Consider the following 18,762-nt stretch of genomic DNA (forward strand, 5'->3'; position numbering starts at 1 on the left):
TGTACCCAATGGTTAGCCTTACTCAGAGCAGGTATAGTCCAGGCGTGTGTGCCCCTGTATGCTACCAGTGACACTCTTGTGACTGGGTGGTGTGTTCCGGAGAGGTAGAGTTTGAATGTCACCAGTCTCTAGTGTAGACAGGGCTAAGTGAAGAAAATAATTAAAAATCTCCTGTGGGTCTGGGGACTGGCGTACGTGATGCTGACAGAAGTGGAGGGTCGAGAGCGCTCACTTGTCCACACCGGTGGTAGGTACCCTGTTGCAGTGCACCTCAATGGAGCATACACCCCTCTGGGCTGGGACTCTTATTACATATATTGTCAACCCCCCAGTACAAAGGATGGATGGAATCTGATACTGGGTCACCTGATGGGGGAGGAGTCTCTCTATCTTATGCTGATAACCATTCTGGGCATAAGGCCGGATCCAAAGCCAGGTGAATGTGATGGAAAGTTAGGTGAGATCCATAGTTTGTAGAAGGCCAGGTTCTCTTTCAGAGGTGATGGAAACCTTAGGGGAGAAGGCTTGTTTCACCATCTGAGGCAGTGTCAGAATTATGTCAGAGTGGTTATCATGTTACCCACAATTTTCTCTGCTTTAGGCTGCGAAGGGGATTCCAGCTCAGACCTATAAAAATCTGAGCTCCCTCGTAAGGACTCAGCAGCAGCAGAAGGCCAAGAAATTTCCAAATCTCCTCAGCTTGAGGGACAAGCTAGTACGAGAGGTCACCTGGAAAGTCAAGCAGCACCAGAAGAATGATGACGTTTTGCCACAGCAACTTTCAGTAGTCTCAGGTAAAGAGCTGTGATGCTGTCTTTGGAAACCTGTGCTGCAGACAAGAGTTCAATCCCAACATAGTACTATTGTCACGAGACATTTCCGTGACCCATTGTGCATCCCCAAGGAAAACTGGGCAAGATAGATATTGTGTTCAGTGTCAAATAACCATTTACATTTGCTGTGTGCACTGCTTGCCTTGAATGAGCTTGCAAAAAAAATATATATATATAAATAAAACACACACTTCTCAGCTCTGGGAAGTTGGGGGGAAGAGCTCAAAGGGAAAAGAGCTACAAGAAAAGCCTGGTCCGCAAACTCTCTTCCTTCTGCCTGTTGCTAGAACATGCAGAGAGCCAATTTATCACCATTGAATGGAAGTTACAGGGAACCACAATGCACAGTATCATCACACATTAGTGGAATGCCACACAGGAAATATCAGAAGGACAGTGCAGGTGGGGTGAGGAAAGGAAGGTGGTTCTAACCCACCTTTCTGCTTCTCTATTTTTGGGCCAGCAGGGACCAAAACATCCTTCAGCACAGTTTAGAGCAGCCTAAAAACAGCTCTCTGTTACACCAGCTGAGTTACTGTATTGGCCAAGTCAGGCAGAGTCACATATGTCAACCTCTCATCCCAGTGTGAAGTGGATGTATGGGGGTGGGAGGGGAAGGAAATCACTTAACACTGGCTACATTGGCTGTGTGACATTTTGAGAATGTTAGATAGTAAAGCATGGGAGGTCTAATCAGCCACTCAATTTGTACATCTTTTTCTTTTCTTAAGCCAATCCAGTTTGGTAACATCGATTTACAAGCACTAATCTTGGCTGCTGGGCAAATACCTGCATGGGTCAAGCAGTTTGTAGGTGTTAAAGAATGTCTATATTGGGTCAGACCAAAGGTCCATCTAGCCTTTGCTCTCAGCATGCCTTGTACCTTTCCAGCTAAAAGCCAGAGGAGCCCACTGTCGTCTTGCCGGGTCACATCTGCCCATTCTAGAGTGCTGCAAGCTGAGTTACAGCTCTATGCGAAGGAGACGCCCAAACCAACTCCTCGGAGCAAAGCCAGCTATTCCCACAGCCCAGAAAAGGTTCCCAGAGTAATTCCACAAAGCAAAGCCAGCAGCCCACGACCTGCTGCCATCCAGCAGCCAAGGTGAGGCCCATCCACACCTTGCATCCTCACCACAGACATTGCACTCATGCCTTTCACTAGCATGCTTACTGGGGCTAGCAGCCTCGTACCGAGCTTGGACATCCTTATTGTATTACAACGTGTACTGCAGTAGCCCCAGGGCCCCACTGTGCTAGGTGCAGTGCAAACGCATATCATTTGTTGTGGCAGGAAGCTTTGAGTGAGGTGGACCTGAAATGTCTGACCTGCAGGTCCTACGGAGGGTATGTCTACCCTAAGGATGGAGGTGTAATTTCAAGCTCAAGTAGATACACCAGCACTAACTCTGATTCATAAAACCATGGGGTGAGAAGGGACTGCAAGGGTCATCTAATCTAACCCCCTGGTAAGATGCAGGATTTGTTGTGTCTAAACCATCCAAGACTATATAACTTCCTTTTGAAAATCTCCAGAGAAGGCGCTTCCACATGTTGTAACATGACAATTTCCCAAAAACGAAATTCAAAAAACGTTGTGGAGGTCCATAGAAACATTGATAAAATCTAAACATTGGTTCCAATTTAACCTTTTCCTTTTACAAGTTTCATAGAATATAAAATAAAACCCAATTAATTTTGTTTCCAACTGAAAAGTCTAAACATTCCATTCCAAGAATATCAAACCAGGACATTTTGACATCATCAAAATGCTTTATGTTGGGTTTTTTCCCCTCTACAGGAAATGTCAACACTTTTTCAGAACATTTCTATTTTGACAAAAAAGTGACGTTTCCAAGTAGCTCTAGTAATAAAAGAGACTAGAAGGACAAGAATGGAGAGTCCATGCTGCTTAGGCAGAATGAAGAGGGCAACTGGGAGAGGTTAAGAGATGACTGAGGAGAGGTATGGAGTAACTGAGTTGTGTGGGGTTTTAAAAGTGAGAACAAGAAGCTCACATTTGCCCCTGGGAGGAAAAGGAAGCCAGCTGAGGGTTTTGAAGATGAGCTGGAAATAGACCAAGAATTGGTCAAAATACTTGAGTATTTGTGGCAGCATTTTGGACTGATGAGAATGGATTGACAGTCAGAAGTTCCTGCTCCCCCTGCTGGTAGGGAACAAGCTAGGTACTGAAGCTGTGATAGCCTGGCCCTGAAAGTGATGTGGTGCTGAGGCCAAGGTTGAGGTACATGGAGCAGCTGCTGCAGGTACCAGTGGGATTGAGGTGAAGGAGAGAAGAGGAAAACAGGCCCAATATTTGTTCCAGTACTCTACCTTGCTGTTCAGAGTTTCAGTGCTGGTTGTACATATGCTCTTGCCGCACCAGGGGACTTGAACACACACGCTTTCTAGCCAAAGCGCTGCCACTCTGTATTTAATGACAACAATCTCGGTCTCCTCATCACAGATTGTCTCAGATATTTCTGACCCAGCTGCTCAGAGCCCTCCGCATCCTCCATGTCCGACCTTTCCTTCTTCCATCATTTTACTTTCAGCACCCCACCTTTCAGTTCCGAGGAGGACTCTGGGGGGGACCATGCCAGCCTCACTCCTGTGAAATTCGAACATCCCGTCACCCTGCAGCAAATGCAAATGCCTTTGAGGCTGACCCAGAATGATGAAACCTCATCAGACTGGTCTGACTTCGATTCCTCGGAGGGAAAAGCCAGCCCAGCCATAGGAACCGCTCCAACAGGTGAATCATAAATAATAATGTTAATCTATCAGAATATAGTTAATGTGCTAAAATCAGAAATCTCCATCATAGTTCATGCCCTGATACTGAAGGAAAGAGGAAATTTGCATGCACATCTGTTTCTACATTTGACAGCTTAAGCCAACAAAAGGGGCAATTGTATGTTAGTGTCTATTTGGCCCCTGTTCTCAGGCTGGGGGAAACTGATTGTGAAGAGAATGGGGTGGTCATTCTTCAGCAATAGAATCCTAAGTGCACTAGTGCTAAGGCCCCAGAAAAGGACATTTCTCACCCTGCCTTTCCTAACACAAGACCCAGAGGTGCCAAGCTAAGAGTATCAGGAACAAGACTTTGTCCTGATGCATCCGCACTCTTGGAAGTCAGTTGCAGTGGCACGCTGCTGGTTCTGCTAAGGGGTGTTCACAGATAGGTAGCCTTCACCCTGCTCCGGGATACATACTCCTCCCTATGGGAAACAGAACCAGGTTCTATTTTCCTGCAGAGCCATTACTAAGTCACTTTGGCCCCAATCCACATGAGCAGTCCCACTGAAGTCCAGGGGACTATTCACTGCATAAAAATACACATGTACACAAGTACCTTCCTGGATTAGGGCCTTTGTGAGGGGATTAACACTAATGTGCTTTCAAAATGCAGTCACTCCCCTCTTAATCCCCAGAGAGTAGAGTGCATGGTTCCTTCTCTATCCCTTTAGAATAGGCCTTGCCAGGGGATTTCTCAATATCTTCTCTAGGTGTAAGAAATAATGTTGTTCAAAGGGACCTCTCAGCTTGGCATTTTTAAATGGACTAAAATGGTAGTTTCTGCTAGCTCACCCTTGAAAGTGGGTATGCTGTCTTTTTAAACAATGCTTTTGGGGAACAAATATCAGGGGTTTTCTGCTGCCCTACTAAGATTTATTGGCGGGGGGGCGCATTTCAGGCAAGATAGAAACTGACTATACAGGGAAACAATGAAACAAACTATGTACAAAGGGCTGTCAAATGCACAGCAGAGAGAATCATTTATTTCAACTAGCTCCCTTCTATTATAGAAGCCTTAGGTGCTGTAGTAGATACCGCAGTTCCCTGGCTGAATCCCCAGTGGGGAATAAATCGAAGGCTTTTAGCTCCAATGCACCAGCTTCTCCTGCTGGAGCTAAATGATGTCCATTGCCTGGGAGCAGCAGCAGGCATCTTTCATCTGTGGAGCAGCCACTGCAGAGACAGACATATGGCAAGTCTGTTACATTGGGTACCACATTTTTAGTCCCACAGGTTGAAGTTGTCCCTTTAAGCGACATTCCTGATGCACATTATTGGCAAAGGACTTGTGTACACCAAAGGTGTTTTAGCTGGCACTACACAAAGGACTTGTATAGCACCAAAAGTGTTTTAGCTAGCACTACACAAAGGACTTGTGTAGCACCAAAGGTTTCTTAGGCTAGTGTGAATGCTCCCCAAGCATTTGTTGAAGGCTATAAACCTTGTACACAGGTGAACCACAGGGAGAGGTATAGTGTTGATCTCGCAGACCATTCTCGCAGTAAAAACTTCAGAGCCTTGTCTCCCCTAGGGCTTTCCAGCAGGATAATTAATGCGTTCTAGTTATCCCACAGTAAAACCAATGGGTTTTGGCAGTGAAAACTATTGCCTTTGTGGTTCACTCTGTGCCCAGCTTCATGGTCAACTAGAGGTGTTTTTATCCTGGAATAGGTATTTGGGGCATGTTAAGACTATTTCTTATACACATGCTAACTATGTTGAGTTAACTGGCAATCTGTTAACTGGAGGTCACTAGACAGGCCCTAAACCATTGGAGCAGTTTACAAAGGTTTGTGGTGGATTCTCTGTCACTAGGGTGACCAGACAGCAAGTGTGAAGAATTGGGACAGGGGGTGGGAGGTAATAGGTACCTATAGAAGAAAAAGCCCCAAATATCGGGACTATCCCTATAAAATAGGGACATCTGGTCACCCTATCTGTCGCTGACAATTTTTAAATCCAGACGGGCTGTGTTTCTAAAAGCTCTGCTCTAGGAATTACTTTGGGGAAGTTCTCTGGCCTGTGCTACACAGGAGATCAGACTGGATGGTGCCAATGGTTCCTTCTGGCCTTGGCATCCATGGAAATGACCCAGTGGCTCCACCGGCCATGATGTCAGTACTTTGCATTGACATCTCCAATAACTGGGTAATCTCAGTGATTGGCCATGAGCCACAAAGCCTTTCATGTGCAGGCAGCAGTTCAGAGCTGAACCAGGCCAGGTGTGGACAAAAGTCATTCTTCCCTGGCTGCTAGTCAGCCCTGTCTATGAAATGAGTGGGTGGCTTCTATCCACTGCCTAGCTGCCAGCCATTTGCATCACAAAAATTGTCACCACAACGAGAGTCCACATTAGCTCTTTTTGGAAGGCCTGACTAGACATGGACTAGCAGCTCCAGTGCTTAGCAGGAGCCTTAGCAACTCAGGATTGAGGCACACTGCTGTGGTAGCCTGCAGCTGATTGTATGTACCCTATGGATGAATTGAGGCTGGAAGTTAGGACTGTTTCTAACCATCAGGGGAGTGAGGTTTTGGAACAGCTACCTGATAGGAGCACTGAGGGTAAACAACTGAATTGTTTGAAGATGGAGTTTGGTAAGTTTGCAAGCAATATGATTGGGTTGCCTGAGAAAGCATGAGACTGGACTCAGTGACCCAGGAGGTCCCTCTCAGTCCTATGTACTATAAACTATAGTTGGCTTCTCAGCTCCGTCACTGACACCTTTCACCAGCAACATATTCCCTTTTAAACTGGAAAAGAGGTCTGGAAGGAAATCTTTCTCATCCACTCTGAGTCCTGATGAGCAATTCAGTTGTGCAGTGATATTAACCATGTGACTGCAGGGCCCTGGATTCCAGTTCTAACAAGCTGTGTTCTGTGCAGGGACGCTGGTGTCTGCAATGGCTAAAAAACTGGAGCACACACTGAGCATGCCAGCAAAGAAGCCTGCTGGTGGGAAAAATCTCCTCCCCGACTTGCCCTCTGACTCTCCTAAAGCAAGTCACTCAGACAAGAAACTCCAGGTACCTTGTGCAACAGACAGACTTTTGGAGAAAGCTGGGCAAGCCATGCAGAGAAAGGGAAATGTCTGGCATTTGGGAATGCAATGATTTAGTGTTGAAACCAGCGTCATCTCAGCATTTAGCCCAATGGGACTGATTGTCAGTTGGTGTAAATCGGCCCAGCGGCCTGGTCACATAGACAGTCTCTGCTGGGAGGAGTGATGGTAATTTACAGCTGTGGAGGATCTGCCTCATCATCCAGTTATTTTGTAGCCCCTTCCAAATATTTGCCTATTCACCATCTTTGGAAAATGGAAATTCACATGGTTACAGACAGACATGAAATGCCTGGGAATGAAATAAAACAGAAGTCTCTGAAACATGTCCAGAGCTAACTGGGGTGACATGATGAAAAAACTATCAGATTACTAAAATGGGACATATGTAACCTCAATTTTAATTACACAAACTATTTACCATAAATGGCTGCAGCACTGAAGTCCTATTGCTTTTTAAAATTACTTTCCCTGAACAGCTCCACTGAGCATACCAAAAAGTTTCTTCACAACAATGTGAAAGAGATTCTCTGCCTTCATCTGGCAAAGTAGAAAGCCAAGAGTGAGATTTACAAAATGATTTGCAACCCATGAACATGGGGGGGAAAGAGTCTAGCGAGCATCAAATTACATCATCACATTAAATCTTGCGCTTCTCATGCAACTTGGGCACAATATGGTGTTGTGGGATAAATCAGAAATAATCCCAGCCAAGCCACTAACACAGGGGATTCCTTACTGAAATCACAGTAGGAATCTGAAAACAGTCGTCAGAGGCGGGGTAAATGAATGACATGCAAAGTAAGGCCAAATCTCGCCCAAGAAAATACAAAGATACCTCTGTTTGGGTGTAAAGTAACCCGATCCTGCTATAAGATACTTGTGGGTACAAGGAACTATCCTGGCAAATCCAGCTTAAGGATTGGGTCCTTAGATCCCTGGGAAGACTGTGTTGTAGCTGTAATTTACATAAAGTGTCAGACCTGTTCAATGAGTGAAATGTCATTGGTTTTATTGAAACAGATGCCGAGCCAAAAGTGAATGTCAGTGCCCACTGGCAATAGGTCATGAGGGATTGTTTAGGAACAGATTCAGGGGAAGACTTTCTGCAACTATCTCAACATTGTTCCCCAAGTATTTTTTTTTTCCAGTTTTTGAAATGTCATGAAAATTCTGTAACTTGACACACTTCAAGCATCTCTGCCCAGTTCCTCTCTCAGATCCATTAAATCAAGACTGGATGTCTCATTCTAAAATATACATTCCAGTTCAACCCACAAGATGTAGGCTTGGTGCAGGAATCCCAGGCTGATCCTCTGTCCTGTGTTATGCAAGAGGTCAAACTAGATGATCCCAACAGCCTGATCAGCCCCATAACTGTGTGTTTGAGTTTCCTAGGGAATCCTTATAGTTCATGCTCCATAATCTGACCCTATAAGTAGTTCTGCTGTTGGGCAACAAATGGCCCTGCCTTGCCCTGGGAAGTGCTGGGGAGCTGCAACAGAAAACCAATAGCTGAAGGAAGCATTTGATAAACCTACATTTTTATTTGGCTGAGAAGGAAGGCTTGCCACGTAGAAATGCTCCCATGGGTGCAGACCGCAAGCACTACACTAACCCCATGCCAGCCCCCTGCAATCAGCCAAGCCATTATCAGCAAAGATGGCACCGGCTCATGCTCATCATATTTGCTCATTCTGTCTCCTCTCATTCCCCATGCAGTTTGTGGATGAGAACAGCGACTTGGAGACTTCCTCCCTTGAAGAGATCACCCAACTCCTGGACGCCAAGAGCCAGACGAAGCAGCAGCGGCAACCAGCTGTGAGGCACAGTGGGGACTCGACAGGGTCGCAGGGCACCAGCATCTGGAGTTCCAGCAGCACGAGGGCTGGAGGCTGGTGACTTGCGTGACAGCCCCTTCGCCATACCCTACAAGGGCTTGGATTTCAGGGCCCAGTGCCAAAGCTGGAAGTTCCTGCTATGTGGCCACAAGGCTTTGGAATCCTGTTACTATAGGAAGATCAGGCACTGGGCTCCGATTTAAAAACAACCCACCAGTTTAGAGCAATCAGAATGGGAATCCCTGTCCCATGGCCCCAAGTGATACCTAGCTATGATGCATTTTTGCAACGACTGCCCAGGTGCCCTCTCCACAGTGCGTGCGGGTCAGCGTCTCCTGGGCTGGTTGGAAAAACGTATCGTTCAACACCCCTGCGTGTGGAGGGGCACATTCTGCTGCCCAGCCATCAGTGTGAAGAAAGTAGTGGGCTGAGCGCATGGAGGGAAGAGTCTGGGGCAGCATTCAGGGGATACACAGGGCTGTGGGGGCAAGGCAAGGACATGGCTGCCATCCTTTGGACACTCTGGAGAGGGGTCGCACATAGTATGGAGGCCATTGTGACATCAAGGCTGCAGGTGCAGCCCCCAGGCTTCTCATCCCCTCCTCACTCCTCCTGCCCAGAGAGATCCCCAACAGACAGCTTACTGTGCATAGATTCACAGTAAGATCAACCCCTTCCATGTGGCTAGGGGATCAGCTGCCTTGGTGGCATCATCCCCCCATTCCCCCAGGTCCTGTGGTGGGTGATCCTTGGTCTGCCGGGGGGAGAAGATGGGCCGGGGAGATAGGGCAGGGCCCTGGGAGGGATGGGGAAGCATTTTGGACCCCCACAGCCCTGCACACGTCTCCATGAAAAGATAATACAGGCCACAGCTAGGTTATTTTAATGCCTCCCCACTGTCTGCGCTGGGGAGCCCCCTGTAGGAGGGATCCTAGTGAAAGCTGCTGGCTGCAAGGCCCCATCAGCTCAGTTCCGTAGGAGGCACTTTGCCACGGAGCAGGCGTGGGAGGAGGGATTGGAGCACAGGGTCTCAGATGGACGGCTGGTCCTCCCAGACTGTGGGATGGTTGGGCTGGCTCCATGGCCTGTTCTGCAGTGGGCATACCTCCTCTCCCCACTGGAACATTCTCCATAAGGAGAGCCTCAGCAGGTTTCTATCCCCCTTCCCCACCTCACACTGGAAGTGTTCCCCTAGGAGTGTGAATCAGGTCCTGATTTTATAGCCAGGGAGCAAAAGATAAGATACAAGAAACAGGACTCTGTTAACCCTCTCAGTGCTGCAGGGACAGGCCCCTCAGCATTGGCCTGGCTGCAGCTACTCCCTTTGACAGAGTACACCAGCTCTGATGAGCCATGTCCTACAGCTGACAAAGCAATGCAGGGGGTGACAAAGGAAACACTTCAGAATAGCAGCCATGTTAGTCTGTATCCACAAAAAGAACAGGAGTACTTGTCACACCTTAGAGACTAACAAATTTATTTCAGCATGAGCTTTTGTGGGCTACAGCTCACTGCATCCGAAGAAGTGGGCTGTAGCCCACGAAAGCTCATGCTGAAATAAATTTGTTAGTCTCTAAGGTGCCACAAGTACTCCTGTTCTTTTTAAAGGAAACACTAATACAGCTGGGAATGCTTGGCAAGTTCTCTGAGAACACATATACAGAAACACCCACCCGATGGCGCCACAGCCTCAGAAAGGAGCAGGGCTGCTATACTTAGTACTGACTCAGGTTGCGGCTGGAAACTCAGGAGCAGGTTGCAGGAACAGATCTGCTCTAGCAGGTGCACTTATGTAAAGCACATTACAGAAAGCAATGGAGCTCTGTCACATAAATATGCAGAGCCCAGCTCTCTGTGAGCTTGCACCTTATGCTGCTGCTTACACCAAGGAGCATAAAATATTACCTAGTCAGAACAGTAGCTGCTTAGATCCTCCCCGTGGATGTGCATAAAGTGTTACACAAGGTGCAGTGCCGAGGATCAGCTCCACAGTGTCATGCCCTGAAAAGCACAGGAAGTTCAAATGAAGCCGTATCCTGTGTACTGTGTACTCTGTGTATTGAGAATCCACAAGGTTCAGCAGTGAACTCTACAGTGCCTCACAATCTCCCCAGCTGCACCAGAGGAACACGGCCCCTCGCCGTTACGGCCAGTAGCACTGGGAATTTAAGGTATATCTGCAAGGTGGCTTGTGGCCGTGCCTTATTCAGGTTCACAAAGGAGGAGGATGCAAACACTTCCCTAGCGTCCCACTGGCAAGGGACCTCCGCAGTCTGTGGCCACGCCAGAGTGCAGGAGCTGCTCCGTGCAAGTGCTTCCTGAATCTCAAGGGAGGTAGGGTGCTAGCTGTGCCTTAATGACGGATCTGGCCCCCTGTGTGACTAGAATGGCTGGATATGGTGTATTACTTACATAACAATCAATATAACAGCCTTCCCAAATGCTACCGCCGACTCACTTGAGGATGCTTTCCATGGTACTTTTACAAGGCTGTGATATATTTCCACAGACTCCAAAGGTTTAACAAGGTTTCACCGCATTTGCTCTAGCTCCCTTTGCTTTACAACGTATCTGCTACTGATTTGCACTGTCCTTCTTAATCAGGGTATTTTTCTTCTTTGTTGCAGAGTTCCTCTGTGTTGCTCTAGCAAGAGAGTTATTCTGCTCCCAGGCCTTGATGCAGCAAAGCACGTTAGCATGGGAATGGTCCCACTGTCTTCAGTGCGTCAGTGCTTGATATTATGCTTGTGCTTAAGGCCCAGATCCTGAAAAGTATTTCAGTGGGATCTAGGCACCTTTGAGGAGCTGGGCTTAACTGCTTTGCTAGATAACTGTTTCAGAGGCAACTGCCTGTGTTCAAGGGACACTTTCATTTTGAAATCGAGTGTCTTCTTAAAACACTTAAAAATATCCCTGCTCCTGAGTCTGCCTGCCCTTTTTTGTTGTACAATCAAATTATCATTTTTTTAAAATATGATTTGTCTCCCCCCTGCTAAGGGAAACTGACTAGACAAGGAGAAACACAAAGTGACTTGACAAAGAGTGCTGTCAAAAGTAAAAATTTAATGGAAAAATAGGAACAAAAGTAGGTTTTCAGATTGGCATCACTGAAGAGACCGAAGCATTGCTTGAAAGAAGAGTATGTGAAAAAGTGTCAGACTTGGTGGGAGGATTAAATGAATGGTGTCCCTTTAGTATTCCCATCAAAAATATCTGTTCATGAGTTTAGAACTGGTTTTAGAAAGCAAAAGGACTCTTAAGAGCATAAGAATGACCATACTGGGTCAGACCAATGGTCCATCTAGCCCAGTATTCTGTCTACTGACAGTGACCACTGTCAGATGCTTCAGCGAGAATAGGGCAATTATCAAGTGATCCCTCCCCTTTCATCCAGTCCCTGTTTCTGGCATTTGGAGGGTTAGGAACACCCAGAGCAAGGGTTGTGTCCCTGACAGTCTTGGCTAGTAGCCATTGCTGGATCGATCCTCTTCCTATTATGTCACCCTCCATATGATGGGAAACAACCAGGGCCTTCCTGCTCTAGAAGGGAGTTTGCCTGTGTGCAGCTGAACAGAAATGCAGATCAGAGCTTTTCTCCCCTTCTTATTTTTAAATTATTGGAGGATCCTATCCAAAGAATCAATATAGTCAGTGTAAAGAAGTTACTGCATAAAATGAGTGTTGCTGTGTAAATTTAGCCTTAAAAATGAAGTAAGTGCCAGGAAATCTATACATTTTTGTACATCTACTTATATGCTGTGTATGAGAGAATTTTGACAATTCAGATTTCTAACTTTTGTAAATTTGTAAAACAGGAAAATCTGTGACATTTTTACAATCTCCATGCCCTCTCCCCTTTTTTTCAACCAAGTGTAGAGTTACTTTAAATTTTTGTAATTTCACTCTTTTAAAAAAAATGATCAAATTAAAAGCAAAATTCATTATATTTTCCCACTTTTTTCATCCAATTTAATTTCTAGTGCCTCTGTCATTAGGGAAAAATATTTTAATCTAACATTTTACATGTCTGGTCTCATCATCTGTGGATTGTAAAAGAGTCTGAGTTTAGGAGAATGGAAATAGAAATTCAATCCAAAATGACGTGTCTGAGCTTTCATAAAATATCAAAGATACCTGGTAACCAACAATCTCAAAACAAGTGCAAACAAACCCTATTTGAAAACATGGAAGCATGTTCCATACACCCCAGCACTAATTAATGTTCCCGTTTTAAGTAAGAATTACGATGTATTGGTATTAATTATTTATTATGGCTACAGTGTCATAGCTATGCTGGATACTATACAATTACTTTAACAGATGTTATCCTTTAGCTGATGATCAGCCTATTTTTGAATGCTTCCTTCAGTAAAACATGTTTGTTTCAGCAGTGGGGTTTTCTTTTAAGTCGTTCCTTTTGGAGTTTTTGTCTGGGGAAAACAAATGAAAGAGTCCCACCAAACATGCTCTGGAATAGTAAATGAGTTTACATTGTCACAGGTCCAAGGTGTTAGCTGAAATGCTCCTTAAGCTAGAGTAAATACACATGGGCTAAGGAAATCAAATCCTGTTCCTAACTCATGGGCCATAAGCCTCCACTCCCTAGCTGTAGCTCCCTTACTGTTATCAAAGATTTCTGGTACCTCCAGCTCAGCACAGCGTGCTAGGCGCTGTACAATCACATAGTAAGAGATTGACCCTGTAGATCTTCCAATCTAAAGAGCCAAAACACAAGCATAAAGAGGTGAAGTGACTTACACAGCAGGGCAATGGAATTGCTCAGCTGCTGCCTTAGTCATTGGACCACACTGGTTCTCTCATCTAGAGACACCACACGCAGTCCTGTAGGCTTTGGCTCCCATTGCCATTCCCCTGGCTCTGCCTGAGCCCAGCCCCCTCCCCACACGTCATTGCTCTAGGAATGGTTTGGGGGCAAGTGTCTGGCCTGTGTTATGAAGGTCAGAAGACAGAATCACAATGGTCACTTCTGACCTTGGAATCTATGAATATGGATCCCATGCAGAAGCCTAACTGTGGCCTTTAGATTGATGTCCACTTTGTAATAGGGATTCCAAGGCAGCTGCTCTCATGGCCCTGGCCAGCATTTTTAACCATTTCAGTGAAGAGAGTCTAGGAACATGTGGAAAGAACCATAAAGACCACAAGGGCAGTCAGAGACTCCCAAAGTTTCATGTCTCACTGACCCGGCCAACAGGAGAGCCAAAACTCATTGAAAGGAGCAGGTAGCCCTGCATTCACAAATGAGGGGAAGAAGAAAAGAATCTGTGTGCCAGCTACGAATGGCTGCAAACAAGAGGTGCCACACAATGGGGGCCATCAGTGGGAATGCCTGGGTCCCTTTCTATACTTGCTGGATTGAAAATAGCATCATACACTTGCACTGCAGTAGTGTGCTAACTGGAATCTGGATATTCTACAGATTGATCTATCTTTTAACCAGCATTCCAGGTCTTGGTAACCTTTAATACCCACGGCTAGGAACCCTGGAAATTTATTTACCAGTCTCTGTTATTCAATTAGCACTCCCATGGAGCACAATGCTGTATTAATTAAGGATCACCACAGGTTGCAATAGTCTTTAGATCAAAATCAATTAAGTTTGACCTGGATAAATCATTTCCAACCTGCAAACAAACAATACAGCCTCATGCTTGAAAGAGCCTCTGCCACACTTCAGCACATTCAATGAAAACAACCAGTTTTATCAGTGCATGTGTATGTGTTCCAACTATCCCTATGCTGACTGGGTACATGTCACCTCAGGAAGAGATGCAGAGATGAAGTTTCTAGATGCTAATAATGACTGCTTCTTGGAGCAGCTAGTCTGGAAACCCACAAGGGGGGGAGCCAATTCTTGATTTAGTCCTAAGTGGAGCACAGGAGGTCCAAGAGGTGAATATAGCTGAACCACTCAGCTATAGCAACTATCATATAATTAAATTTAACATCCTTGGGGGTGGATGGCAAGATACTAAAGAACCTCATCACAGCAGCATTTAATTTCCAAAAGGGGACCTACACAAAAATGATGAAGCTAGTTAAACAGAAAATTAAAAGTAACAGTCACAAGAATGAAATGCCTGCAGCTGCTTGAAAACTTGTGTTGTTTTTTTTTTTAAATATCATAACAGAGGCTTAAATTAAATGTATTCCCCAAATTAAAAAAAAATAGTAAAAGGACAAAACAAATGTCACCATGAGAAAACAGAGTAAAAGAAGTGGTGAGAGGCAATAAGGCATTCTTTAAAAACTGGACGTTAAATCCTACTGAGGAAGATAGAAAGGAGCATAACCTCTGGCAAACCAAAGTATAATTAGGCAAGCCAAAACAGAATTTGAAGAGCAACTAGACAAAGAAGAAGTGCTGTCGAAGCCCTGGACTGCCGCCGGGTTTTCAAATCAGGCCCCGCCCTTCATAAAGCCGGCCCTGCATAAGGAAGTACTTTTTCACACAATGCACAGTCACCCTGTGGAACTTATTGCCAGGGGATATTCAGAAGGCCAAAAGTATAAGCCAAGATGGTCAGGGATGCAACTCCATGCTCTGGGTGTCCCTAAGCCTCTGACTCCCAGCGTCTGGTAGTCAGGACTGGATAACAGGGGATGGATCACATGATAATTGCTGTGTTCTGTTCATTCCCTTTGAAGTATCTGGTATTGGACAGTGTTGGAGACAGGATACTGGGCTAGTGGGACAATTTATCTGACCTGGTGTGACAGAATGCACCCCTGTATTCACACCCTACACGCTATTGTAATAATCTTTGTACAAAATATGCTCGGTAAGGTATTATTTGAAAACTAGCAAAGAATCCTGTGGCACCTTATAGACTAACAGACGTTTTGGAGCATGAGCTTTCGTGGGTGAATACCCACTTCTTCAGATGCATGTGGTGGAAATATCCAGGGGCAGGTATATATATGCTAGCAAGCAAGCTAGAGATAACGAGGTCAGTTCAATCAGGGAGGATGAGGCCCTGTTCTAGTAGGTGAGGTGTGAAAACCAAGAGAGGAGAAACTGGTTCTGTAGTTGGCAAGCCATTCACAGTCTTTGTTCAATCCTGAGCTGATGGTGTCAAATTTGCAGATGAACTGAAGCTCAGCAGTTTCTCTTTGAAGTCTGGTCCTGAAGTTTTTTTGCTGCAGGATGGCCACCTTAAGGTCTGCTATAGTGTGGCCAGGGAGGTTGAAGTGCTCTCCTACAGGTTTTTGTATATTGCCATTCCTAATGTCTGATTTGTGTCCATTTATCCTTTTCCGTAGAGACTGTCCAGTTTGTCCGATGTACATAGCAGAGGGGCATTGCTGGCATATGATGGCGTATATTACATTGGTGGATGTGCAGGTGAATGAACCAGTGATGGTGTGGCTGATCTGGTTAGGTCCTGTGATGGTGTCACTGGTGTAGATATGTGGGCAGAGTTGGCATCGAGGTTTGTTGCATGCCAATCTGAAACATATTCTCACCAGTAACTGCACACCGCACCATAATAACTCTAGCTCAGGAACCAATCCATGCAACCAACCTCGATGCCAACTCTGCCCACATATCTACACCAGCAACACCATCACAGGACCTAACCAGATCAGCCACACCATCACTGGTTCATTCACCTGCACATCCACCAATGTAATATACGCCATCATATGCCTGCAATGCCCCTCTGCTATGTACATCGGACAAACTGGACAGTCTCTACGGAAAAGGATAAATGGACACAAATCAGACATTAGGAATGGCAATATACAAAAACCTGTAGGAGAGCACTTCAACCTCCCTGGCCACACTATAGCAGACCTTAAGGTGGCCATCCTGCAGCAAAAAAACTTCAGGACCAGACTTCAAAGAGAAACTGCTGAGCTTCAGTTCATCTGCAAATTTGACACCATCAGCTCAGGATTGAACAAAGACTGTGAATGGCTTGCCAACTACAGAACCAGTTTCTCCTCTCTTGGTTTTCACACCTCACCTACTAGAACAGGGCCTCATCCTCCCTGATTGAACTGACCTCGTTATCTCTAGCTTGCTTGCTAGCATATATATACCTGCCCCTGGATATTTCCACCACATGCATCTGAAGAAGTGGGTATTCACCCACGAAAGCTCATGCTCCAAAACGTCTGTTAGTCTATAAGGTGCCACAGGATTCTTTGCTGCTTTTACAGATCCAGACTAACACGGCTACCCCTCTGATATTTGAAAACTAATAACTTGCTGGTAAATAATATCACAGTGAAATGTATGTAGCAACATTATATGTAAAATTATGAACATAAGCTGAAATCATGACTGAAGCATGTTTACCAGACAAGTCTTGGGAATGGGTAAGCCTGTTTCTCAAAGACAAAGGACAAGTTGACTCCCCAGCCAGGTGTCATCAAAGCTGATGGGCCATCACCTATCAAGTGACTAGTCTTTGGCAAGGAAGGGGGGAAGAAACAAACATACATGCATCTCAGCAAGCAATTTAGCAAACCTTTCCCCCACCAGATTCCATGTCTCCTTGCTCTCAGCTGAAAAGAACTTTATCTAGGATCACTCTAAAAGAAATGCATTCCAAAATGTGACAACTATAAAAGTGAGGGGAAAAAACATCTCAAGTTCTCGCTCCCTTTCTGTCTTTCTTTTCACTTGAGAAGACAAAAGAAACAGCCATTAGACTTGGGGAGCAGCCCCTGGCCTGAGAGTTTCTTCAGCAATGTACTAACAACATGGTAAGGGACTTCACCTTGAGACAAGTCTAGTTTGCTAAATTTAAAAAGTGTTTTATCTTTATTTTTCTTGTAGCCTGTGGCAGGGCAGAGATATAAACCCCTTCCATGGTCTGCTAAAAGTGTGGCTCCTCCCCCAGCTTCCCCGCAGAGTTGCTGGGTATGAGGGCCCAGGGACTCACCAAGGAGCTCAGTTGCAGGCCCTAAGGAGGGCAGGCTCAGGGGAATCAGCTGAGTTGAGTGGAACCAGCTGGGCTGGTGACTGAGAGGAGATATAAGCCTAGGAAAAGGCTCAGGAAGAGGGCTAGCCAGGGAGAAGATAGGGGGATTATAGCTCTGTGTCTGCTAGAGGCCTTAAGAGCAAGAAAACCTAGGGAAGGGTCAGTGTGGGGATTGGTGTTGGGCAAATTGGGATTGCACTAAGCACTGTACATAAAGTGGTGTGAGAGAAACACCTGAAAGAGGTGTTGGGACCCTTTTCTTTGACCAGCCTAAGAACAGAACACAGGGATGAGAGGGAGAGAACCTGTGCAGACTGACAGCCATTTCTGACTTTAATGCTTCATTAGTTGTACTCATTTCAAATCTCTTTGTAAGTAAATAAACTTGTTTTATTCTTTAATTGCAACAAAAAGTCACCATGAGAAAACTAAGTAAAAAGACAAAAAAAGTTCTAGATTCTTTGGGTAATGCCATTTAAGGTAGTAGGCTGTTGTATGTTGATCCCCCTTAGATGGGCAACAGCCATAATATATCTGGACTGTCCAAAAGAGGGCTAGATAGTGCAGACCACACTCTTTTTGGGGGTGGGGGTAGAGATGGGATTCAGGACTGGGAATGTGTTGGGGTCACCCTGAAAATAGTGACTAAGGGTGGTGGGAGACAGTGTGGCTGATGTTTGCAGGGCCTGTGGCTATACACAAACACTCAGGGTGTGACCTGCATGTTCTTTAGGTGTTTGTTTAGGCAACCAGGTTGGGACCTATAGTAGCAATGCATGGTGAGGCATCCCAGGTTTCATGGCAAGTGGTGACAGTCCCTCACTGGTCTGGACTGGACCCAGAATGTAATTTCTAGTCTGGCCATTTGCATGTTCTGTATTGGTTTTTTTTCCAGTGCTGCTGATGAACATGAAGTTTGTGGCCAATGAAGAAATTCAAAAAGTTTTAATCATTTTGGGTCTCCTAGGATGATTGTTACACAGAAGTGATTTCCAAATGATGATCACACGAAGACTGGTTGAAATATTTCCCATTGACTTGGTTTTTGGATGGAAAATTGGATTTTTGATTAAGTGAAATTTTCCATTGAGAGTCTGCTTTCCAGGGGAAATTGTCTTTGGGGTAAAAAAATGAAAAAACATTTTTGTTTCCAAACTGAAAATTTTCAGCCAGAAACTGAAGCTTTCAATTTGGAAATGCTGTTCTGTTGCTTCATGTAGTTCAGGTGTCTCATGGCCCCATTCTCCTGTATGAGCCAGGCTCCCCAGATGACCTATGT

General features: G+C 45.4%; 1 protein-coding gene and 1 long non-coding RNA gene across 5 annotated transcripts in view; both read left to right on the forward strand.

The window, feature by feature from the left end:
• DZIP1L (DAZ interacting zinc finger protein 1 like) overlaps positions 1-12,916 on the forward strand; it is a 49,084-nt gene extending 36,168 nt beyond the window's left edge. For 3 of the 4 annotated variants that reach the window (XM_050965411.1, XM_050965408.1, XM_050965409.1), the window contains exons 12-16: positions 602-794; positions 1,725-1,935; positions 3,386-3,585; positions 6,514-6,653; positions 8,411-9,129. In XM_050965411.1, the coding sequence (XP_050821368.1) occupies positions 602-794; positions 1,725-1,935; positions 3,386-3,585; positions 6,514-6,653; positions 8,411-8,590 (924 nt within the window). In that variant the 3' untranslated portion in view covers positions 8,591-9,129. Of the gene's footprint in view, positions 1-601; positions 795-1,724; positions 1,936-3,385; positions 3,586-6,513; positions 6,654-8,410; positions 9,130-11,156 lie in introns of those variants that run through there. The other variant, XR_007775968.1, reaches the window with a different exon arrangement.
• Positions 1-18,762, forward strand: part of LOC127057109 (uncharacterized) — a 116,833-nt gene that overhangs the window by 88,798 nt on the left and 9,273 nt on the right. The window lies entirely within an intron of this gene.

This window comes from Gopherus flavomarginatus, chromosome 8 (assembly GCF_025201925.1).
Source record: "Gopherus flavomarginatus isolate rGopFla2 chromosome 8, rGopFla2.mat.asm, whole genome shotgun sequence".
In the NCBI taxonomy this organism is placed as follows: Eukaryota; Metazoa; Chordata; order Testudines; family Testudinidae; genus Gopherus; species Gopherus flavomarginatus.